The 25,666-nt window shown below is 36.8% G+C and overlaps 1 protein-coding gene across 9 annotated transcripts in view; it reads left to right on the top strand.

Moving 5' to 3' along the window:
• PHF14 (PHD finger protein 14) overlaps positions 1-25,666 on the top strand; it is a 235,529-nt gene that overhangs the window by 15,893 nt on the left and 193,970 nt on the right. For 6 of the 9 annotated variants that reach the window (XM_032402038.1, XM_032402043.1, XM_032402039.1 and 3 more), the window contains 4 exons: positions 2,979-3,555; positions 7,013-7,123; positions 15,346-16,142; positions 23,249-23,393. In XM_032402038.1, coding sequence (XP_032257929.1) covers positions 3,534-3,555; positions 7,013-7,123; positions 15,346-16,142; positions 23,249-23,393 — 1,075 coding nt within the window. In that variant the 5' untranslated portion in view covers positions 2,979-3,533. Of the gene's footprint in view, positions 1-2,978; positions 3,556-5,978; positions 6,548-7,012; positions 7,124-15,345; positions 16,143-23,248; positions 23,394-25,666 lie in introns of those variants that run through there. The other 3 variants (XM_032402037.1, XM_032402040.1, XM_032402042.1) reach the window with 3 other exon arrangements.

The following is a 25,666-nucleotide window of genomic DNA, read 5'->3' as shown; positions in this document are numbered from 1 at the left end:
ATTGCATGTTCTTGGGTTTTGTTTTGTTTTTTTTTTCTCCCATTTTTCTGGAGTAATTTTGGAGATAGAGTCCTTTGTCATCTGCTTCTTAAAACTTCTCATTTAACTAGAGAGGTTATTATTATCATGCCCAGATTCTAAATGAAGAATCAGAGGCTCAAAGAGTTCAAATTGCCTTTTGAAGGTCAAACAGAAATTCAGTGGCAAAGCTTGGACTCAAATTCAGGTCTGCAGACTCTCTGTTTGCTGTCTTTTTTCAGTTTGATTCTTTTTCATATAGCAAGTGTCCATACAACACTATGCTGCTTACTTCACCACCTTTTGTAGGAGTAGTTTGAAGGACCATATCTAAATATAAATCTGCTTTTTATACTTGTTGTTGATGATACTTGTACAGTCATGTTCAGCTTGATTAGTTGGAGAGAATTGTGAACATTAAGAGTATTCTTTGACAAAATACTACGTTAAGGCTGTCTGTGGTTGCAACTATTAGGAAATAATTATTCTCCTAATATGTGTACTAATGCGTGGATACCTTGAATCGAATAGAGAATAAAAAGAAAAGCATGCGGGATTATATAACACAAGTATTTTAACAAGAAGATGCCATATCGTTAGGAGATTCAAATTTTTCTGAGTTAAGAATGCTCACAGTAATTTACAATATGTGCCTTCAAGACACATAGAAAAATATTATAGGAGATGCTAATATAGCAGTTCATAAACAATGAAGATTCTTTATATGACAGAAAAATAGTAGCAAAGCAACATCCCTTATGAACATACAAGCAATAATACTCAACAAAATACTAGCAAAACTGAATCCAGTAACATATACACCATGACTAAATGGAATTTGTACCAGTAATGCAAGGTTGGTTCAACATGAAAATCAATGTACTACACCATACTGACAAAATTACAAAAGTATAAAAAAGCACATGATTGTTCCAATATATACAGAAAAAGCATTTAATAAAACTCAAAACTCTTTCAAAATGAAAACAATCAGCAAACTAGAAACAGAAAAGAAGTTATTCTTTATGAAATAAAAGCATCTATGAAAACCCACAGGTAACATCAGACTAAAACAGTGAAAGATTGAAAGCTTTCTTTCTAAGATCAAGAACAAGACAAGGAATTGTACCCTTACTACTTTTATTCAACAGTGTACTGGAAGTTCTAACCACAATGATTAGGAAAAAAAAAAAAAGAAAAGAGGGCAGAAAAGTGAGGAAATTGTACATACCTTTTCAGCTAGCATCCCATTGGCCAGAACTTAATTATGTAACCACATATAACTTCGAGAAAGTTAGAAAATGTAGTCTCGATTTTTTTTTTTTAAAGATTTTATTTATTTATTTGAGAGAGAGAGAGCGCAAGAGGGGGGAGGGTCAGAGGGAGAAGCAGACTCCCTGCCGAGCAGGGAGCCCGATGCGGGACTCGATCCCGGGACTCCAGGATCATGACCTGAGCCGAAGGCAGTCGCTTAACCAACTGAGCCACCCAGGCGCCCTAAATAAATAAAATCTTAAAAAAAAAATCGAGGGCGCCTGGGTGGCTCAGTTGGTTAAGCGACTGCCTTCGGCTCAGGTCATGATCCTGGAGTCCCGGGATCGAGTCCCGCATCGGGCTCCCTGCTCGGCAGGGAGTCTGCTTCTCCCTCTGACCCTCCCCCCTCTCATGTGCTCTCTCTGTCTCATTCTCTCTCTCTCAAATAAATAAATAAAATCTTTAAAAAAAAAAAAAAAAAAGATTTTATTTATTTATTTGACAGAGAGAGACACACAGCGAGAGAGGGAACACAAGCAGGGGGAGTGGGAGAGGGAGAAGCAGGCTTCCCGCTGAGCAGGCGCCCGATGCGGGGCGACCTGAGCGGAACGTAGACGCTTAACGACTGAGCCACCCAGGCGCCCCTGTAGTTGCTATTCTTGAAACACTTGTGTCCAGTGGGACATCTGGGTGGCTCAGTCAGTTAAGTGTCAGACTCTTGATTTGGGCTCAGGTCATGATCTCAGGGTCATCAGATTGAGCCCAGGTTGGGCCCTGTGCTGGGCTCTGGGCTCCTCCCCTCCCCCTCTCCCAGCTTTTTCTCTCTCTCAGATAAATAAATAAATAAAATCTTTTCAAAAAAGAGAAAAACTTGTGTCTAGTTAAAATTTGGGGTTTTTATTTTTTTTTTAATAAAGATTTTTATTTATTTACTTGACAGAGACTCAGCAAGAGAGGGAACACAAGCAGGGGGAGTGGGAAAGGGAGAAGCAGGCTTCCCGCGCAGCGGGGAGCCCGATGAGAGGCTGGATCCCAGGACCCTGAGATCATGACCTGAGCTGAAGGCAGACGCTTAACGACTGAGCCATCCAGGTGCCCCTGGGGCTTTTATTTTTGAAGACAAGGATAATAGGTATTGGGAAACAACTAGCAATTTCTTCCACATTTATTAAATACAAATCAAAAAAGCAATTCGCTATTTAAAATTTTTTTTCTCTCTTTCTCCGTTTCTTTCCTTCCTTCCTTTTTTCCTTTTTGTCTTTTTTTTCTTTTAACTCATGTATTACAAACGTTAAAAAGATTGCTAATTTAAATGCGACATGGTCCTCTGGATTGGATCTTGGAACAGAAGAGGACATTAGTGAGAGAACTAGTAAAATCCAAATAAAGTTTCTGGTTTAATTAATAATATTGTACTAATGTTAATTTCTTAGTTTTGTAAATGTAACATGGTTATGCAAAATATTGACATTAGTGGAAGCAGGGTGAGGAGTATATACAAACAGTATTATTGGTGCATTCTTTCATAAATCTAAAACTACTTAGAAATTAAAAGTTAAAAAAATGATTTTTAATACTCAATGGCCAGGGGTTTGGAAAGAATTCTCATGCACTCTTGGTGATAATATATATTAGTACAGCCTATTTTTAGAGAGCAATTAGGCAATGTTTATTAAATATAAATGTGTTTATATTTTTTTATTCAGAAAATCTATTTCTATCAGTGGCCCATGGCAGCAAGACGGTGGTGCAGATTTCCAAGAAGAGGAAGTTTGTTGCCAATGGCATCTTTAAAACTGAACTGAACGAGTTTCTCACTCAGGAGCTGACTGAAGATGGCTACTCTGGGATTGATGTCTGAATTACACCAACCAGGACAAAAATCATTATCTTGGCCACCAGAACACAGAATGTTCTTGGTGAGAAGGGCCAGCAGATCTGGGAATTGACCATTGTGGTTCAGAAGAGGTTTGATTTCTCTGAGGACAGTGTAGAACTTTAAACTGAAAAGGTGGCCACAAGAGGTCTGTGTGCTATTTCTAGGGCAGAGTCTCTCCAATACAAACTCCTAGGAGGACTTGCTGTGCAGAGGGTTTGCTATAGTGTGCTGCGGTTCATCATGAAGGGTGGGGCCAAACACTGTGAGATCTTGGTGTCTGGGAAACTCCTAAATCCATGATGTTTATGCATGGCCTGATGATTCACAGTGGGGACCCTATTAACTACTATGTTGACACTGCTGAGGCATCAAAGTGAAGATCATGCTTCCTGGGGACCCACGTGGTAAGATTAGCCCTAAGAAGCCCCTGTTTGGTCATGTGAGCATTGTGAAACCCAAAGATGAGATATCGCCTACCACCCCCATCTTGGAACAGAAGGGTGGGAATCCAGGGTGGCCTGCCATACTGCAGCCAGTACCCACAGGATAACAGGGTCTCCTTGGCAGCTGGATCTGGAGTCTGGATTTTGCCATGTAAAGACCTTTAACAAAATCTTTGAAGAAAAAAAAAGACAATCTATTTCTAGGAATTTCTCTTACAGAAACTTGAATGCTAGCTTTTGGAGTGTCTTTTCCCTTTTAGATAATTCAGCATAATTCCTCCCAATGAATCTAGGAGGAGAGTGGAATGTTTGGTTCTCTAACCTCAGAAGTAAAACAATCCTTAGTATGGTTCATGTTTGAAATAGAATGGAAATTAAGTTCCTGAAGTGGAGCTGGTCAAATAATTAAGTTGCTAGGCTTTTAACTGGAGGAATAACAGGTCTGAAGGCCAGTGGGGAGTATTAAGGATTCGATGCCACCTCTGGATCTTGAGAAAATGAGGTGTGGGAGGCTGAGTGGCCTCCAGTTGAGAGGGCTGCAGGGTAACTTTCCATTTTAGACAAGGAAGTACATGAATGATCATTGAAAAGGAAGAGGGTTTACTAAGAAGGTTGTAAAATTTTGGAATTTAAGTTTCTACAGCACTGTAGACGGTTTGAGGGGGCACATAGCAGTGGTAGTTTGGATCAGGGGACTAGAGATTCTTAGAGATTGGAGGAGTTTACATTTTTAGCAGGGATAAGGAACACAGAAAGATGAGGTTGCAATATAATTTGTACAACTACTGTTATGGTGGAATGTCCTGGGACATTGAAGTAGTCTAGCTTTTGGGGAATTTAACTAGCCAATCCTTCTTAGCCCTGAGCATTTGCACATGACCTTTCCTTGGTCTGGAACACTTCTGTCTCCTTTTCTCCCTTTCTCAGGTCAGTTCAGACTATGTTTGGCTCTATCACTTTCTCTAGGAAGCCTTCCCTGAGTGCCTTCTCTCCTCTTAGCATGTGTACTCTTTCTCTGGTAACCTGTCTAACAATATACAGCAATTGTCTTACCTGTTTGTATCCTTACCTGTACCTTAAGTTCTGGAAGGGAAGAGAACTATCTTGCAGGCCGTCCAGCCTCCATGTAATCATTCCATAAATTATACTACTTTGTAGTAAATATTTACTATTTTGTCAAATTTAATATTATAAAATTCAATTCCAGTTCACAAAATAATCTAACACGTTTCTTTAAAGAGTAAGCTTCACTAAGGCATTATATGATTTGATTCCTACACATTTATTTTCCCATGTTACAAACACTGCCACTCCATGTTTATGTGTGGAATAAACTAATGAACTGAATCAACTTCATCCAAATCTTTCTCAGTCCTTGATATATAAATTTTTGAAAAGTATTAATACTAGTCAGATTCTAACATTTTAATATAATTTAAAAAGTATTTAACCTGTATGTAAATAAATGTGGTGTTTGAAACTGTTGAAGGACTGCCATATCCAGTTGTACATACTGACCTGAGTTTTTATGGATTTAAAAATTCATCTTAAAAATTAAATTTCCTAAGTCAATGCAAGGCATTATTTCACATTCATGTGGACACACACCCTGAGGTAATACACCATATACTTGTGAAATGGAATATTTTCCCCTAGATGTATTCTCTCCGTAAATTAAATACTGTATTTCATTTATATGAAAATGTCTACCCACAGTACACTCCTTGTACTAATAGTTAATATAACTAAATTAATGCTTTTTTCCCTCTCTTACAGTTGTAATTTTCTTTTTTTTTTTTTTTTTAGATTTTATTTATTTATTTGACAGAGAGAGACACAGCAAGAGCGGGAACACAAGCAGGGGTAGTGGAAGAGGGAGGAGCAGGCTTCCCGCGGAATAGGGAGCCCGATGTGGGGCTCGATTTCAGGACCCTGGGATCATGACCTCAGCCGAACGCAGACGCTTAACAACTGAGCCACCCAGGTGTCCCACAGTTGTAATTTTCAAAGCAGCAATCAAAGTCTAATGCGATTCTCACCTTTCCCTCTTTCAAGAAATAAAATACTCGCACGTTCCAAGGTATTTAAAGCGATGCAATTTGCAGAGGCAGCAGGTAGAATGTTGCTATCGGTATTATTTATGTTTTTGGTAGTAACTTAAGCTAGCAACGCCTCTTTCTGTAAAGTGTTCTCCGAGTAACTCCTTAAGAAACAAACGCCAGGAACAAACACTGGCCTCCCACGGATTTGGGCGGGGGGTGGAGCCTCAGTGATTTGCGGGAAGAACCGCTCAGGGCCTGGGAGGGCTCTCTGCTCCCGCTCGTCACTACTCGGCTCCGCTCGGCTCCCTCTCGGTTCTCGCTCGGCTCTGTTCGGCTCCTCCTGCAGGAGAGACATAGAGCGCCTGCCACTCCGGCGCACGCGCTCAGGCCTCTTGCTGCTCTTAGGGGCCCGCTTTGCCGTGTGTTTTCACTTCCTTCTCTTACGAGCTGTATCCGGGTCGTTGCTTTCTCTATTGTTTCAGGCAAACGACCTCGGACTTTGCAAATTCTGGGTCTTTTGTTGCTTCTGGTGCAGGCTAATAAAGTTTTTCTTTCTTTTATTTTTTTCTAACAGTTTTAACGGAGGAAATTAACTCCCCAGAGCTGCCGGGGCCTGAGGGAGCCTCTGGCACTGGAGCGCCGTGGGAAGGGGCGCGAGCGGCCGGGGCCGGTTCGGCAAGGACTAGGGGGCGGGGTGGGGGGCGGGAGGGGACCTCAGCGCTGCTTTCTAGGCGCCCGGGCCCCGTCGGAGGCGCCGCCGATTTTAAGTAGCATCTTTCGGATTTGTTCCCGCGGTATCAGTCCCAACTTCAGCGCTGCCAAGGCTCTCGCAGCCTCTCCCTAGGTCTCCTCCAAACGACCACCTCACGGATTCCTTAGTAAGTGTGTTGGAGGCCTCCGCCGGGAGAAAGGTGCATTTCAGCCCTTCTAGAAGTCAGGGCCTGTGGGAGCAGGGTGGGGGTGGCAGGTTTCTGCGGGAAGCTGGACCTTTCGTGGGCGCTTCCCTTCCACAGTCTGCGGGAATGAACAAGGCTTCTTTCATTACCTGGGCTTAGCGTTTTCTTTCTGTTGACTGTCTCCGTGTCTGAGGGATTATGAACGAGTCGCAGAAACATAAGAGGATGTTACGGGGGTCAGCTTTGATTTTGGTTGGCCTGGGTTCGCCTTTGCCACACCCCAGCCTGGAGCCGCCTCTGCTGCTGGCCAGCCCTCCCCAGCCCGTGTGCCCACCCCAAGCAAGCTTCCTACACTTTTTGCTGAGAACTGAATTAGACAGATTCCGTGCACGAGGTCATCTGTATCTTCCCTTAGCATCACAGCTGTCCTCTGTGCTTGGCGTGATTATTAATGACAATGTAATGTTTTTCTCTTAACAGTGGATCGCAGCTCCAAGAGGAGGCAGGTGAAGCCTTTGGCAGCTTCTCTGCTAGAAGCTCTCGATTATGATAGTTCAGATGACAGTGATTTTAAAGTTGGAGATGCCTCAGGTAAATGTTTCCTTTTCTTCCCTTTTCCCAGCTTTCTGGAGGTTGGGCTTATTTTCAGACCCTTTTAAAAAATCGGCTTTGATTAAAATGCCAATTTAAAGTTAAAGCACATAAACGTCATTTATTTTGTCCATTTGATTTCTCACATTTCCCGAAGATCCTTTCACTAGATCCTATCATTGCTTCTGTTTATATTGATACTCAGATAATTAGCAGGCAGAAAAGAACTTATACTATAGATACCAAAGCGTTTTCTCTGTTCTTTACTCAAAAATAATTTAAGCTTATTTTATGGATAGAGAAAAAAAACAAATATCCGGAAGTCAAATAATATCCTGAGAGTAATGTGAGCCATGAACAGCCCATAAGCAGGGTTCTTCTCTATTCAGATCACTTGGCACCCTCTGAGGGGAGTTTTGCTTTTTGTCTATTAGCTCCCTTACCAGAATAAAGGTGACCAGAGTAAAAAGTTGTACTTTGTGGTGGGTGTTGGACTTTGTGGATTGAACTCTCTGAAGTACAAAGATACATGTTTACTCATTATATTTTGTGATTTTAAAAACAAACTTTTAAAAAGGTCATACGTTCACATTGTACAAGATTGGAAAACAGAAAAATACGGACGGTTTTCCATGGTATCTTCTGTTTATTTTACTTCACATATATAGGTATATACATATAGTTTTAACTGCAGGAATCTGAGAATGCACATTTTATGTGACAAATACTAAAACACACATGTACAATAAAAATTACTTATAATTTTGCCCCTTCTGATGGAAGTTTAAATAAAGACTTTTCAGTTTCATCCCTTTAATAATTTTAAAGTGTTCCCCCAGAGAGTTTTCTGTGCTTAGTCATAACTTTCCTTTCCCTTTTTTTTTTTTTTTAACTTCTGCTAGGGATGGTAAGAGATGAAATAAGGTTGTGTTGCGCTTCTGTTATTTAAATAGCATCAACAAGTAGAATTTGCATGGTGATTTACTGAGAACTTTTTATTTCCATAATCTTATTTAACTTTTATAATAGCTTAGTGAGGGAGATATTATTTTACAGATAACAGGGCACTTGAATTCAAAGAACTTGCATGAGGTCACTTAGGCCATAATAGATGTAAATCCTTGTCTTTTGACTCCAAATTTAACAGTCTTTTTGCTGCAGAAATCCTAAAAGTAAATAGATGTAATCTTAAACTGAAACTACTTGGATGTTGTGACTAATTGAGGTCATTCCCAACAATAAAAAGTTAAGTTTATCTTGATTAATTGTCTTTTAACCTTTGCTTCTCAGCCAGTTTCTCTCCCTTTTATTAGTCAATTTACTGATGTTTGGTACTTCCAAAGGAGGAAAGCAAGGGAAGGAAAAGGAGCCAAAACTTTTTAAGTTCTCTTGGTGAAAATCTTGGTAGATAATATTTTTGGTTAGAATGTAGTTTTGGTCCAGATTGTTAACAGTTACAGTAGTTACTGGGTTTCAGAAGTTACGACTCATTTGAATACCACTATGAAAAAACTCTGAAGCTTAATCTTTAAGTATTCCGTAATTGTTTCTGTGACAATAAATCCTGACTTTGTAGATTTTTTTTCTTTTTGTTTACTGAGTTATAGTCATTCACAGGTATCACTTCTCTTTACAAAGGTTAAAACAATCTAATGATACAAACTGCTTTTTTCAAGATAATTTTTGGTATCAAGCTAAGTGGAGATTCCTGACCTTGTTAATCTTAATCAGAGTTGATGGGAATTATCAATTATGTGTGAAAAGTGGGAGGATGAGTTTTGTTAGGCTGATTTTTTTTTTTTTTTTTAAGATTTTATTTATTTATTTGAGACAGAGAGAATGAGAGAGAGAGAGAGCACATGAGAGGGGGGAGGGTCAGAGGGAGAAGCAGGCTCCCTGCCGAGCAGGGAGCCCGATGCGGGACTCGATCCAGGGACTCCAGGATCATGACCTGAGCCGAAGGCAGCCGCTTAACCAACTGAGCCACCCAGGCGCCCCGGCTGATATTTTTTTTTAAAAAATCTCTTCAAAGCACTAAAAAATACATACTTTCTATTCCCTCTTGCCATCATAGCTAGTCTGCTCTATTTGTAATTTACTTCCTTGGGCGCTGTGTAGTTCTTGTTATGTTACTGCAAGGGAGATTATAGTAGTAAATGATTTTGTTTAAAATAGTTAATAATAGAAATTGAATCCTATTTTCCATTCTTGGTTAAGGTGCATCGGTGTCCTCCGTAGCTAACACGGTGGCTTACTGTAGATTACCAGCGTTCCCTGTTCGAATCCTTTCTTAGCCTGAGGTAGTTGGACTCTTACATGAAATAAAACATTAGACTTATCACTGGTTTTCAGTCATGTTAGAGTTGTGGAATCCCAAACCTACATGTGACTAGATTAAACTGGAGGTGGAGAAATAGTAGCTAATCATCTGTCTGAGCAAAGCTTCTTTCAAAACAATGTCTAGAAATGACTTACTGAATGAACTACTGACTCTCTTAGATTGGTTGGACTTAATTTTTGTTGACAAGATTCTGTGCATCAATTTCTTCATTTTGAAATCAGAAATTCCGACTACAGAACTTCTACTTCTCTTCGGCTTTAAGAATATAGACTTCTGAAAGATATTCAACACCTTTGCAGATAAACATAATTTTATTCATGTGTTTCTCAGATAATAAAATAGAAAAAGATAAATATTGCTCAAAAAATGACCTGCCAATAAGATTGTCAAGTGATTGATTTTTGATGGTTAATAACTAAACGCCTCTGACTTTAGAAAAGTACAAACTGAAAATAGATCATCTTTTCTTTCATCTTTAATGTGAAAATAGAGTTAGATTTCTCATTTTTTTAAAGATTTTTATTTATTCATTTGAGAGAGAGAACAAGCTGTGAGAGGGGCAGGGGGAGAGGGAGAAGCAGGCTCCCTGCTGAGCAGGGAGCCCAGTGTGGAGCTCGATCCCAGGATTCTGGGATCATGACCTGAGTGGAAGGCAGACTCTTAACCACCTGAGCCACCCAGGTGCCCCTAGATTTCTCATTTTTGACTGAGGACAGAGTACAACCATATTAGAATTATGGTGATAGTCACCAGAAGAACATTATGTGGAGATGTTAAATTGAACCATATGAAATTACCAATTTTAGATTATTGGCAGTTTCATCATTCGACCTAGTTTAAGTGGTTATATTTGAGACTTGGTCCTGGAATTGGGGTTAGGATAGATTGCATTTAGTTATCTGATATATAAGTGGAATGGTTTTGAAGATGAGTGCATATATGACTTTTATTAAATAAGACAAAATAGCAGTGCTGTGTCCGCTCTAACCTGCTGGCCAAAGTAAGATGATTAACTTTAGATCTTGATCCATAGTTAGTTTAATTAGGCCAGATCGCCAGAAAATTAGCTGGAAAAGTCACGCTGAGACTTTGCTTTGGTAGTATTTTGTACTTAATCTAATTTTGACTAAGTGGATCAAGATAATGGTCATTGATGATCTGTAGTTTTGTTTAAGAGCACTTTGCTGGATATTATGGTGAATTCACAAAGAAATATGATAATATCAAAATAACTAAATAAGTAAAATAACAGATAATACAAAGCATGATTGATTATTTGTATAGTTCAAGTCTAGGAGATAGGACTACTTTAGACTGGATTTATCTAGAACAATTCATTGAGGAGGTAACAGTTGAACTTAGGAACTGAAAGAGAAGCAATCTAGGTGAGGGAAACAATATATTAAGTGTTAGAAGTGTGGAGGCTGGAAAATATTTATACTTTGGAATCAGGATTGAGTAAAAGAATAAAAGAGATGCATCTGGGCAAGTATAATGAGGTCAAATTAAGGCCTTAATTGCTAGACCAGGGTTTCTCAATCTCGGCACTATTGGCATTTGGTGTTGTATAATTCTTTGTAATGATGGCCTGTCCTGTTTACTGTAGAATGTTTAGCAGCATCTGTTTTCTACTTACTAACTGCCAGTATCATCTTCCTTTCCTGCCCCTACCCCCACCTTCATGGCAGTCATTCATTGTCTAAACATTGCCAGTGTTCTCTTTAGGACAGAATTCAAAATTGTTCTTACTTGAGAACCACTGGTCTGGATTTATTCAGAAAGTGTTAAATGACACAGTGGAACTAGAGATGATGAGTAGAGGATGAGTTGTGTTGACTGATTGGCTTTTTAAAAAAGAGAAAATACAGGATTAGTCAAAATGGCCCCAAGGTGATAACTGAATAACCAGTAGACTGGTAATCTATTAGGTATTGTGTATATTTATAAATACTAATTACTATTGCACTAGATCAATGAATGGAATTGTTAATTAAGGTTGATAGACAAAGGTGATTATATTGCAAAGCTAAAATAAAACTGAAATACTATTTTATTGTTTAATATTTATCATGGGGAAAACTTAAGCATTGAATATTGTGAAGGAATTCTTGAAGATTGTTTTTTTAATTCTGTATCTGTAAAAAATTCCCTAACTTCTGTTAGTTGAAATAGCTATTGCTTGGAGAGATTTTGATATATTGTATATTTGAGAAAGATACCTTTTATTTAACTGAATAGGAAGGAGGGATTTCAATTTTAATTTTTTTTCTAAAGAAAAAATTTTATTGTAGAGTTAGAATTACCTTTTTTTAAAAAGATTTTATTAGAGATCGAGAGCATGCGAGCAGGAGCAGGGGGAAGGTGCAGAGGGGAGAGGGAGAAGCAGACTCCTCACTGAGCAGGGAGCCTGATGTGGGGCTGGATCCGAGGACCCTGACCGAGATCATGACCTGAGCCGAAGGTAGATGCTTAACCAACTGAGCCACCCAATCGCCCCAGAATTACTTCTCTTCTAATGCTAAGAAGCATCTGACTTATTTGAAGTATCTGACTTATTTCTCTAGTCTATTACCTTAAAAAAAAAAAAAAAAAGATGTAAGAGTGATGGATTTAGAACATGACACAGAGTCAGTTTGAATTTGTAATAATAAAGACATTTTTCTTTGTAGCCTACAAAAATAGAATTATAGACAGCCAAAGACTGATTTTTTTCATTGTCATTTTTGTCAAGCTATGCTTGTAACTAAATATTGTTTATCTCCATCCCTCAAGTGCATATGTGTCAAAAAGAAGTGATGACTAATCAGATGAAGTTATTTTTCAGAAATCAAAGATAAAATTTGATATATTCCTGATGCCTGCAGTTGGAGTATGGATAATGTATTATATTTGGAGAATGAAGGGTTGGGTAAGCTACTAGGATTTGGATTTGTGGAAAAATTTCAGATTCATCTAATAGTATGTTAACAGATGTAAAGCATTTAAATATTTTTTTCTTTTCAGATTGCTTCTATTCAGATATGATTACAAAACAAAAACAGTCAAAGAGTATCAGTTTCTCCATACTTTTTTTTTTAAGATTTATTTATTTTTTTGAGGGAGAGAGAGAGAGAGCATGCTCACATGTGAGTCAGGGGAAGGGGGAGTCAGGGTGAGGGAGTGAGTGAGGGAGTGAGAGACTCACAGGGTGAGTCAGAGGCAGAGGGAGAGGGAGAGAGAATCTCAAGCAGATTCCCCACTGAGTGCAGAGCCCCACGTGGGGCTTGATCCCCTGACCCATGAGATCATAACCTGAGCCTAAATCACCAGTCAGTTGCTTAACTGGCTGAGCCACCTAGGTGCCCCCCACCCCCATACTTTTAAAAATGATTGGCATTGGCAACAACAACCAAGACAAAATCGTAACAATTCTTAACATTTTGCAAAATTTACCAAGTAATAGCGAAGTTGGATTGGTCTCAGTTTTGATTAGGTACCCACATTTGTGCCCCAGTTATTCTAACTTTTATATCTACTGTTATTTTCATTGGTAAAAATTATAGAAATAATTATTAGAAAAAATTACTAGAAATAATTTTTAGGTACTTTTATTTTTTTTTAAGATTTTATTATTTGAGAGAGAGAGGGAGCACGAGCAGGGTGAGAGGCAGAGGAGAAACAGACACCCTGCTGAGCAGGGAGCCCGATGTGGGGCTTGATCCCAGGACCCTGGGATCATGACCTGAGCCGAAGGCAGATGCTTAACCAACTGAGCCACCCAGGCACCCCTTTTTAGGTACTTTAAAAATTATCTCTCTTAATTATGCCATTGCTTCCAAGATGTTCCAGTCTTCTGTAGTCAGTATGCATAGAGACTCTTTTTGCCTTAGAGGTGTTTGGTCGACTCTGCTTATTATTCATTAGATTCTTATCTAAAAAATATCTAGAAATTGTTGATTATTATTTGTTTTTTTTTTTTACCAGAAGTAGTTTTTCTTGGTCGGTTGGGTTTAATTATGAGTGGTATTAAAAAAATCATAATTTTCTTAATGATTTGTATAACTGTTGGACTGAAAAGAAGTTACCTAGTTGTGGGTGATACTGGATTCACACTCTGAAATTCAAGAAGCTTACAAATCCAAAGATGTTTCCTAAGTTTGGTACAAACTTGTTTTTGGTAAAACCTAACTGGAAATGATAGTTTATTTGTAGTGTTTCCTTAAATATTTGTAAATATTTATACTTTTCACTGCAGAAATGTGTTTGATTATAGGATAGTGCCATAGATCTCACTGGAGATTTTTAAGTGTAATATATTGTGTATATACCATGCTTCCCTTCTAAAATCTGAAAACAAAATCAAAATTCTGAAAGATATCTGGCTCCATAAGTTTCAAATAAGGTATTGTTGACCTACATGATATTGTTCTCATGTCCTGTCTAAGATTGTTTAGGATGAGAGTGTTTTTTCACAACAGTTTTGAATAAGCTGTGGGTTCCTGCGTGGTAATCTTGAGATTGACAATTATTTTGTAGGGCCAGTCAATATCTATTGTATGTTAGTCTGTATTTTTAATCAATTTAACTTGCAGGATTTTTTTTTGTCTTTTAGCCATTTGTAAAGGATTTTTAGGATATTTTAGATACCAGATACTAATTGCAGCTTTCTTTACTTTTTTTTTTTTTTTTTAACTTTCTTTACTTTTAATGTCCATTTAATTATAGTAGCTAAGGCTGGTTGAGTTAATAGAAACTAAAATGGTGTGGAAACAATAGACTTTCACCATTTTATTATTATCCTTTTCTTAGTTATAGGCTCAAAGAATGTATCACCCTATAGGTTTTACTATAGTTGTTGACCATGACCTGACTGTGACTAGTTGTTTCTTACTTCTTTAAGCTCCCCTTCCTTTCTTTTCTCCTTCTTATTATTTCAGATTTTAGATTTTTATTTATTTGATTAGGTGTAAAGAGGATCAGAAGGTTACTGAGTAGTGTTGGGCCAAGATGGCCTGCGCTGCCCTAGGCAGGAATGGAAGAAACTTGCTGGAAAGCTTGTAGTTCTGCATGAACTTTTTAATAGTCTAAGCCTATCTTTTTAGCGACTACCGTGGTTGCTCATTTCCAAGATGGATTCGTTTTTTAAAAAATTATTAATTTCTTTCATTCCTGGGGGCTGTCGTAGTTACTGCCTAGAATTTTTGAAAGTTTAGGTGGCTCTAATTGATATGAACAGTATCCTGATAGCAGGAAGATTGATAACTGCTCTTGCAACTTCCATTTACTGTGCCACTGCTACTGTCTCCTTTCAACCTGTGAACTTGATACTCCTAAAATTGATTAGTATGTAAGGGATGTTGACTATCATAAATAACCTGTGTTCATTTTTGCTGGGTAAAGAGTAAAATAAATGAGACCAAGTTTTTTGGGCCAGGTTTTTCTTGTTCTGAATGTGACTCAACGCTTGTAAGTTCATACAGTTTATGAAACGAAGATGAAGAGAAGAAGAATTTGGTCTGTATTATATCATTAAGATAAAATCAAGTGCCCAATTTAAAAAGAAGCACCTTTACTTTTAGAAAAAAAAAAATTGTTTCTAGGGTACCAAATATAGCATGAGCCATTTGACACAAAATAGTGCTCCTCTTTTTAAAGCATATTTTAATTTAGAGTTACATTTAGTCATCTTCATTAGTGCTATATTGAATTAGAACCATTATACCAACTTCATTGATTTATTATTTAATCAGGTTGGGAATGTCTACCATTCTTTGACTTAAATTTGTTTATATTGTTTTGCAAGTTACTCACAAATTTTGGTGGTTTCATTTGTGTCAGCGTTGTGTGTGTGTGTGTGTATGTATATACATATGTGTGGTTTTTTTTCTCATATTTTCAACAGATTCTGAAGGGAGTGGTAATGGAAGTGAAGATCCTTCAAAGGACAGTGGAGAAGGTTCCTGTAGTGATTCTGAAGAAAATATTTTAGAAGAAGAACTGAATGAAGACATTAAAGTAAAAGAAGAACAACTTAAAAATTCTGCAGAGGAAGAAATACTGTCATCAGAAAAACAGTTAATTAAAATGGAAAAGAAGGAGGAAGAAGAGAATGGAGAAAGACCTAGAAAGAAAAAGGAGAAAGAGAAAGAAAAGGAAAAAGAGAAGGAGAAAGAAAAGGAGAAAGAGAAGGAGAGAGAGGATAAAGAAAAAGCAACAGTATCTGATGCTGTGGCTGCTTCTGCTGCTTCCACCACACCAGCCACAAGTCCTCCTGCTGTTAACGCATCTCCTTCAGTCCCCACTACGACAACCACTACAGAGGAACAAGTCAGTGAGCCAAAAAAGTGGAACCTTCGTCGAAATCGACCACTTTTGGATTTTGTATCCATGGAAGAGCTGAATGATATGGATGACTATGACAGTGAAGATGACAATGATTGGCGACCTACTGTAGTAAAGAGAAAGGGGAGATCTGCATCTCAGAAAGAAGGAAGTGATGGAGACAATGAGGATGATGAAGATGAGGGAAGTGGGAGTGATGAGGATGAGAATGATGAAGGCAATGATGAAGATCATAGCAGCCCTGCCAGTGAAGGGGGTTGCAAGAAGAAGAAGAGTAAAGTTCTTAGCAGAAACAGTGCTGATGATGAGGAACTGACCAATGATAGCCTGACACTATCTCAAAGCAAGAGTAATGAGGTAGATCAACCCAATTTTTATGATATCTGTCTGTCTGGGGAAAAGGGAATTCTTCTCTAAACCATTCTACTCATTATATTAAGTAGCTTCCTTGAAATCCTATTTATAGACAGCTGTGGGAGTGAATGAGCGCCCTAACTGTAACATTTATTCATTTGGTCAACCAGCCTTTATTGAGTATCTACTATTTGTCACCGTCCTCAAGGAGCTCATAATCACCGTCCTCAAGGAGCTCACAGTCTTTGTAGTTAGAGAAATATTTTTATATCCATAGACTAGGAATATGGTAGTTTTCCTTTCCTTTCCCCTTTCTATCCTCTCACCCCATTCTTCATAGGACTGCTGAATGGTGCTGAGTGGAGTATGAAAACAAAGGTCACCTTTATTTCAACTTAGCTATGTCCACATGAAAATTTAGACTTCTAGACTACTTTAGAGCAGGACAACAAACAGCTTAATGATTGCTTCAGACTTTTAGAGATTGATTTTAAGGTTAATTCCTTTACCAGTTGTAGCACTCATCATCTGAATAGTCACCAAGTCTTTGCTTTAGATGTATGGGAGTAAATAAGAACTATATGTTTACATATATTTAGTGAATAAGTTCTCTCTACAAAGAAATGAAAAAGAAAAATCAAACACTCCTATCATAAGACAAACATTTCTTTCCTAAAACTACAGTAATGACTCAGTTCTTCCACTTGAAGTTCTACTACCGAAAGTTAGGTTTCTTTGGGCCCAAGATGCAACATTCAAGATTCTTCAGTCAAACACATTTGTGTCTCTTTGTCTGTGTGTTTATGTATATGTTTTTCTTCAAAAGCAAGATTGAGTTGTCGTCTTACATGTAGATGTACCTGTTACATCAACATGTAGAACTATAATAATTAAGTCTGTCATTTCTGTTAATGCATTTGTTGTCACAGAAATTCAGTTCTTTAGCAAGCACTTATTTTTTGTTTTTTTCATATCATTGAAAAAGGTTAAACTGGTAGAAGGATTTTCCTTCTATGCTGTATTCTTTTACATTTCTTCTACTTACAAGTTTTACATAGCAGTGATTACCTATTTTAAGTAAGTTTCATTTAAAAACTTGGTGATTTTTTTCTTGCCAAAATAATAAGTAACAGGCTCTGAGGGGCTTATATGTCAGTAGTGATGAAACAGCAGGTTATAATAAATATATATATTATAAACACTGGTTAACTTCTAGGTTATCCACTTTCATATGAAGAATGTTGCCTGCCTCCGGTGCTATCCATCTAAATTCTTATCTTTAGGTAATGGGAAATTGTCATTTGGAATATAATACAATATTTATATGCTGTAGCACAAACAGTTCCATATTCCCAGTGCCAATTTAGGGAAATAGAAATACGGAAAAATCAGTTGTTCATATGTGATGTAGGCTTGTATCCAGTTTATTTTATAGCAGTTAGTAGTCGATATCTACTGAATAAGATTACCTTTGGTAGCATTACTTTCTTCATTTTTATTAGCCTGACATTCACAAAAGTAGGCTGGCTAATGATAAAGGCAGAGTTAGATTTTATGTGATGGTGTGGGGAATACCTGCAGATGTTTAGGAATTTGCCAGGTAAAATGTATACATATTATCCATTTGTTAATAATCTGTAATACATAAAATATTGCTTAGGAGGTTGTAGACTGTCCTTTATGATGCATTGGAAGGCCACATGTGCTGTTTAGGTTTTTTTCTACCAGGAGAGACTTTAGTAAATAATGGGACTTCATATATTTAGGTTAAGTCCCAAAGGAATGTGATTCCAGAGCATTTCTTGGAAATGTGCCTCCATAAAGTTGTCAAGAACTTTCTTCTTACAGTAGCTAAATTAATTTCTCTTGTTAATTTATGTTAATTTTCCTTTTGTTCTACCCTATGCAGAAATGCAGAAGAACTGATAGAAAGTTAATTTTAACTCAATAATATTCTACCCAAAATCTTGGTAACTGTTTTTCCCCAACACCAGTAATTTTTGATGATTCTACTTCTATTTGTCACTCAAATTAGATGACAAATTTTAATAAAAACTAATCGGGATTATTATTTTATCTTACATTTCTAAATTTCCTGTTCGTATGCTCTTGATTTTGTAAAAAAGATGACTAACGGTAATTCTTGTTGCTTTATGGCCATTGTTTGTATCTTAATCTTCCTGGTCATTTTAGGTAGATACTTTGGCATTAAGGTATCAATTATCTGTTAGTTAATACAGATATATTTGATTATATTTGAAGTTTTATTTTTCTCTTTTACTTTAGGTTTTCAAGTACTGCTTTGTAGTAGAGATAGCTGAAAGTGTGGTTTTAGAAATACATAATTGAATTATATTTAGTTTATAAACAGCAAACTTTCTTGGCTGTTATGTCAAGTGCTTTTGTAGGGAAATGATGTTGGACATCATGTAAGTGATGTCAGAAGCTTTAATAATTTTGAAGTTTTTTTGGGAATTTGATTTTTTTTCTTTTGAGCGGGGGGCCTTTTATTGACTCTTAAGGGACTCAATCCCAGGACCCTGGGATTATGACCTGAGCCTAAGGCAGATGCTTAACCATCTGAGCCACCCAGGTACCCTGTAGGTTATAGCTTTTGTTATTTACCATTTCAAATTAAAACTCAGGAATTTCAAAAATTAAGACATACAGAAGCACACAGGTTGTCAGATTGATGACCCTATCCCCTGTTGTATAGTTCTGGAAGACTACATCATAAATGCATGAGAGAGAGTGAAAAAGGCAAACAACCTTAGTATTAGTATGAAAATAGCCTTTAGCTTGTGGACCCTATGAAGCAGAGTCCTATAGACCACACCTTGAGAACTACTGTTCTACAATTGGACATTTGATAAACCTACATTTTCTACATATGGACACTTTCCTTGGCCTATAGAATTAATGACATTTTTTGAATTCAGTGCAGTCTGAACAATCCCCTTGGAGTATCATTATATGCCACTTTCAAACTTTTATCTTGATGCTTTTGAGATTAACTGATGTTATATTGCTTTTTGGTTTTCTGAAGTAAATCTTTTGGGGATGGGTGTGTAGCATTTTCAGAGAATGGTTCACATTTTCTGAAGTAAATCTTTTGGGGATGGGTGTGTAGCATTTTCAGAGAATGGTTCACATTTTCAGGACTTTGAAACTAGAGCTTTGGTTGAGGATTAATATTTGATGGAAGATAATTTAGTAGAAATTTTCAGGTGGAAGTTTTTTGGTTTCTTTTCATAAAAGGCTCTCTTATGTTAAATGGATTATTAGATGTTAAATGGATGTGAAGAAATGGCAATTGTCATCTGATTTTTGGTAATTAAAATTTTTGCCAAAATTTATAAATAGCCACTTCTATTTGGGGTTTCTGACTTAAGTATCAATTGCTTTTTATACATTTCAAAATAAAACAACTGCTTTTTTTTTTTTAAGATTTTATTTACTTGAGAGAGAATAAGCAGTGGGGAGGGGCAGAGGTAGAGAGAGAGAGAGAGAGAGAATCAAATTCCCTACTGAGCAGGAAGCCTGATGGTGGATCCCAGGACCCCGGGATCATGACCTGAGCCAAAGGCAGATGCTTAACCGACTGAGCCACGGAGGCACCCCAGAACTGCTTTTTTTTTTTTTTTTAAAGATTTTATTTACTGGAGAGAGAGTGAGAGAGAGAGCACAAGCAGGGGGAAAGGGTAGAGGGAGAAGCAGACTCCCCGCCAAGCAGGGAGCCCAATGTAGGACTTGATCCCAGGACCCTGGGATCATTGACCTGAGCCGAAGGCAGATGCTTAACCAGCTGAGCCACCCAGGCGCCCTTAAAACAACTGCTTTAATACATAAAAAGACAGTTCGCAATATTGTACAAAAATTACTTCAGATTCTTGAGAATTTAATTTTCTTTAAAAACTTGGAGACCTATTGCTCAAACTTTTTGGTGTACTAAGTTTTTCTCATATTCAGAGCAATAGGATTCTTTTAATTCTAGTTTTGCATGAAGTGTTCAGGAATTCCCTTTTATTAAACACACATAAAACTTAGAATTTACCCTGTTGTATATTATTATTTATAATCATCTTTGTGGATTACATAAATAAACACTAAACCCATGGAGAGCATTGGACAATATCATTTTAGGTGTAAATTTTAAATCCCAAGGGAAAAAAATGAATTAGTTTACTATAGTCATTGGTTTATTACTATAGTGCCCCATTTATTCTTCTAATTGCCCTTAGATTCCATTAAGTTATGACATAATATTAAAGTTCTATCCTAGGTGATACTCTTGTGCCATTCAAAACCTACTTTCCCAATTTCTATTTTTATGTAAAAACCATATTTTCAAATAATACATTTTTTGGTAAAAACTTTAGCTTGACTATTTTGCCCAGAAGCTAAAAAAATGATACACATCTTCAGAAATATGCTGATAAAAATTGTTAATAAATTTGCTTTTATATTCTGATAAGTGTGCTCAAACCCTTATTTGATGTATTAAAGACAACTTAGAGCATAATTTTTTAAGAGAATATGTTACTAAGATTTTCCCACTGAAGCATTATCTGTCAGTGGGGCTCAGGTTCCCCCCATTTCTCTCTCTTTGCATTACATTTCTGGTAAGAGTCTCAAATGATGGGGATCCCAGAAATACCAGTTGATTTTGTTTTCTCTGCCTCTAAATGATAGTATGTGTAGAGAGAAATTGTACAGATACACAATTTAGACATTTATTGTTTTTTCTGAGCGAAATGGAAGAACAGGGAAATAATGGAATTAGAACTACCTATTAGTGCTTGTTTTTCTGATCCATAGAAATTTACTTGTTCCCCACATGGGTAAACCTTTTTTTAAGGGCTCATTAGTTGTAATTCCACCATAAAAGTATTGACAGAACCCATTTTACACGAGTAGCCTGTCAATCATCAAACTCTGGTTATTGGCTAGATCTTTTTCTAGTTTGTGATTTTTTTTTAACCTAGATGTGGTATTTTGGGAAAAAAGTCTTTTGGGACTTAGCATAGGAAAATATTTAAAGTAGCAGTACTTATTGAGGGTCACAACTTTTGGCGGGATTCCAAGGAAGATTCCTCAGTATAATAAATGGTCAGCTCATATTCCTCTTCTTGAACCACCTACAAAGAACTAGGAAAGGAGAATGGAAATGAACATTATTATTGAGTACCTAGTATATCTCAGGAACATTTTTACCATACAATTACCTTAATTTTCACAACAGTCTCATCAGGTTCGAGGTTCAACAGTTATTAAATGAGAACTGAGAATGAAACCCAAGAACATTAGACTTTAAGTCAAATGCTTTTAAATTTGAAGCATAGCTAATGGGGTGAACATTTGGGTAGATTTTCGTTTTGCTCAATGTACGAAAGTACTATAAACCATGAGTTTTCTTTTTAGGAAGTTTTTACCTTTATTTGGTACTCATGTCCAAAGCTCACAAACTACTTTGGTTTTTTAAAAAAGAGGAAAAAAAAAAAAAAAAAAAAAACCCAAAATATACAATTTTATTTTATTTTTTTAAAGGTAAGTATCTATTTTTTTTTTTTCTTCAAGATTTTATTATTATTTATTTGACAGAGAGAGACCCAGCAAGATAGGGAACACAAGCAGGGGGAGTGGGAGAGGGAGAAGCAGGCTTTCCAAGGAGCACGGAGCCCGATGCAGGGCTCGATCCCAGCGTCCTGGGATCATGACCTGAGCTGAAGGCAGACACCCAACGACTGAGCCACCCAGGCGCCCCAAAATACACAATTTTAAAGTACTAGGATTCTCTAGAGCAAGGACACCGCCTCCTTGTTGACTTTGCATTCTCTTCTGATTTGTTTTACAGATAGCTGCAAGTTTAGATGTATAACACAGAATTTAAAAAAAATGTTATTGATGTGACATTCAGGTGTCATTCAGATGTCATTTACAGATTGCTATGAAATGATGACTCTACATGTTACCTGTGGATATTGGTCTATTTAAAAGAATATAAAAAAAAGTGGTTAGTTTCTTAAATGAAAACATAAACTCAAGTGCTATCTTATATAATGCCCAGTCTGATAATATAAGAATCATTATATTGTTAATCATTTAAAGTTTAAATCTGTAATGCAGTTTAAACAAAGCAAATTCTTTTCCTTCTTGAAATTTTATCTTTATTATGTCTTCCTTTCTCCTTTTATATTATAATTAGCTCAGTATCTTTATTATCAGTTTATACTAGATTTTTTTTTTAAGATTTTCTTTATTCATGAGAGACAGAGAGAGGGAGGGAGGCAGAGGGAGAAGCAGGCTCTCCGCGGAGCAGGGAGCCCAACGTGGGACTCGATCCCAGGACCCTGGGATCATGACCCAATCTGAAGGCAGATGCTCAACCGACTGAGTCAGGCGCCCTATACTAGATACTTCTTGATACAAACCTAATAGAGTACTTCACGCTTTAGCAACTAGACAACCTGGATCCTTTTTTAGATGGTTTTCTGTACCTGTATATACAGATATGCCTTTGCAGGCTCTCTTGGATCTATCATCCAGTAGTTTGATGACTGAAACTTCTGAATTCCTCAGCAGTTAAGGAGTATAGAGTCTGTAATTATGCCATCACGTACATATTTGCTTATATGTTATCTTGGATTGATTTTTTCTTGTTTGATATATGTGTGTCTTGTCTCCCTTAAGGCAGGATTATAAGCTTCCAAAGTGTAGGAACCATGTCTTATACTTTTTAAATCCATTGTAGGATTAATAATTACCTGTGGGTTAATTTTTCCTTTCTTCTAGTTTAAGGGTCAGACTATAATCCAGAATGGCAAAGCAGATGAAGAGTCGTCAGTTGTATGCTTGCTCTTTGATTTCTTAAAGGAGGGAGAATATGGAACTTGCAGAGAAAATGAAAAATTAAAGGGTGCTTAGAGGGTCATTTGACAAAGAGATGGACTTTTCAAGTGTTTTGAAATTACTAAATTTCAAACTAAATTACTAAAATAATGGAGAATGCAGCATAATTTTAGAAATGCATAAAACAACTTTGAGGATTATAGTTATTAAAATTATTTTTTAATTTAAATATGTGATTTTCTGGTATGTTTTAATATTAGGACTCGCTGATTCTTGAGAAGAGTCAAAACTGGAGTTCTCAAAAAATGGACCACATTCTGATTTGCTGTGTTTGTCTTGGAGATAATAGCGAGGATGCTGATGAAATAATTCAGTGTGACAATTGTGGCATTACAGTCCATGAAGGTAATTTTGCTTTGTTTTGTCTCCTTTTTGAAACAGCTAATTGACACTGAATATAAATAAGTAAAATCAGCTCTTTTACATTTGTACTGTTGTAAAGTTTTTCTATAGTATTTCATGGTTTTTCAATTGAAGTAGGACATATTGAATCCTCAAAGTATCCTGGGTGTTATTTTTCGGGTTATGTTAATTTAAAATGTGTTTTAAATAACTGAAATAGAAATATTATATGGAAATCACAGTATTTCTTTGAAAGTCAGTGTTATGATAGTTTCCTTCATGGCATTTGTTTCAAATGAAATTTAGATACAGGGAAAAGTCTAGTATGTTAGCCTGGTAGATAATGTATTTAAAAAATTACATTCTGAATCTAGTGATACATAGTTTTTTCTTTTGTGGATATAATTTTTAATTTTAAACTTGAGTATTTAGAGAGATTATCTTTTAAAATCTGAAATAGAAGCTAATATATTGAAAATACTTTTCCCAATTATTTTTGAACCTTTTTTGTTAGGTTTTTTTGCTTGTTTTTTCACTTAAAAATTTTTTTTATTTTGACATAATTTCTGACTTACAGAAAACTTTTTTAAGAGTACTACAAAGAATTCCCATATACTCTTCACTCAGATTTCCCAAATGGTAACGTTTTGCTGTTTTATTTTCTCTGATACAACAATTTCGTTTTCAACTCTTATGAGAATAAACTGTAGACATAACGTCCCCTTCTACCACTAAATACCTCAGTGTGAATTTCTTAACAAGGGCATTTTCTTACATAACCATATAATTATCAAAGTCAGGAACTTAGCGTTGTTTGAATTCAACTATCTAATCTACTAACTCTGTTCACATTTTGCCAATTATCCCTATAATGTCCGCTCTAGCAAAATAAAATCCAGGTTTATGCATTACATTCAGTCATTATGTCTATTTGGTCACCTTTAATCTAGAATATTTCTTGAGTCCTTGTGTTTCATGCCGTTGGCATTTTTGAAGAATACAGGCCAGTTCATTTATAGAATGTTCTTAATACTAGTTTTTTCTTTTCTCATGGTTAGATTCAGGTGACATGCTTTTGGCAGAAATGCCACAGAAGTTATGTTGTGTTTTCAATGTATCCTATTAAGAAGCATATAGTACTTACTTTTCCCATTATTGGTGATGTTACTTATCACTTGGTTGAGAGGGTATCTTTCAGGTTTCTCTCTGGTAAAGTTATTATTTCTTCCTCTCAGTTAATTTTTTCCTACAGGGCCACGATCACCACAAAACAGTTTTTCTATGGCCTTGTCCTTACCTGCTCTTTTGGTATTACAGCCCTTCTTCCAAATAGTTCTGGGAGTCTGCTGGGCTTATGGAACCTGCAGAGTCTGTGCTTCTTTAGCCAGTACCCTCTTGCTGTCATATAAAGCTGCACTTCCTTCCTGCTAAGGCTCACTATAGAAATGTCTCCTATTCATCCTACTCATTCACTTATTTTTTTCAGTAATGTTTGTTGAGTACCTTCTATGTGCTAGGCATTCTGTAGATTTTAGGCAAGTAAAATAAATTAGAAATTGCTGACCTCATGGAGCTTAATATCTAGTAAGACAGGCAATGAAAAAATAAAACAATAAATAAATATATATCAGGTCATAGTCTGAACTATGAAGAAAAATAGGGCAGGATAAGCAGTATTGGAGATGCTGTGGGTTGGGGTGGGGAGGTTGAGTGGGCAGGTGGAAGTTTGTATTTATAAAAGATGAAAAGGAAAATCCTCTTTAATAAGGTGATATTTGAGCAGTGACCTGAAGGATGTTAGGAAGCAAGTCATGCAACTCTTTGGGGAAAGAGCACCCTAGGAAGAAGGAGTAGCAAGTGTAAAGATCTTGAAGTGGGAACACAGTTGGAGTGTTTATATCATGGCAGGAACTAAGTGAGCAAGCTGGTGAGTGGTGGGGGTAGAGATGGGAGCAAACCAGGTAAGGCCTTGCAGGTCATAGATTTTAGATTTGACTATAATGGATGAATTTTGGGCAGAGGCTTAATATGATTTGATTTATGTTTGGGAAGGATCACTCTGCTGGGTTGGGAGTGGACTGAAGTGGGTCTAAGTTGGGAATCAGGGAAACCATTTCAGAGACCATTGCAATGATGTAAGAGAGGAAAAGGTTTTGAGGTAGATAGTAAAAGTTTGGTTTTAAATGGTCTGGAGTTTAGTAATGTTGGGACTAGAGATAAAAATTTGGGACTCATCAGCCTGTAGATGTTGTTTAAAGCTGTGAAACTGGATATGC

Source organism: Phoca vitulina, unplaced genomic scaffold (assembly GCF_004348235.1).
Source record: "Phoca vitulina isolate PV1807 unplaced genomic scaffold, GSC_HSeal_1.0 scaffold4, whole genome shotgun sequence".
NCBI lineage: Eukaryota > Metazoa > Chordata > Mammalia > Carnivora > Phocidae > Phoca > Phoca vitulina.
This window is presented reverse-complemented; position numbering and strand designations above follow the sequence as displayed.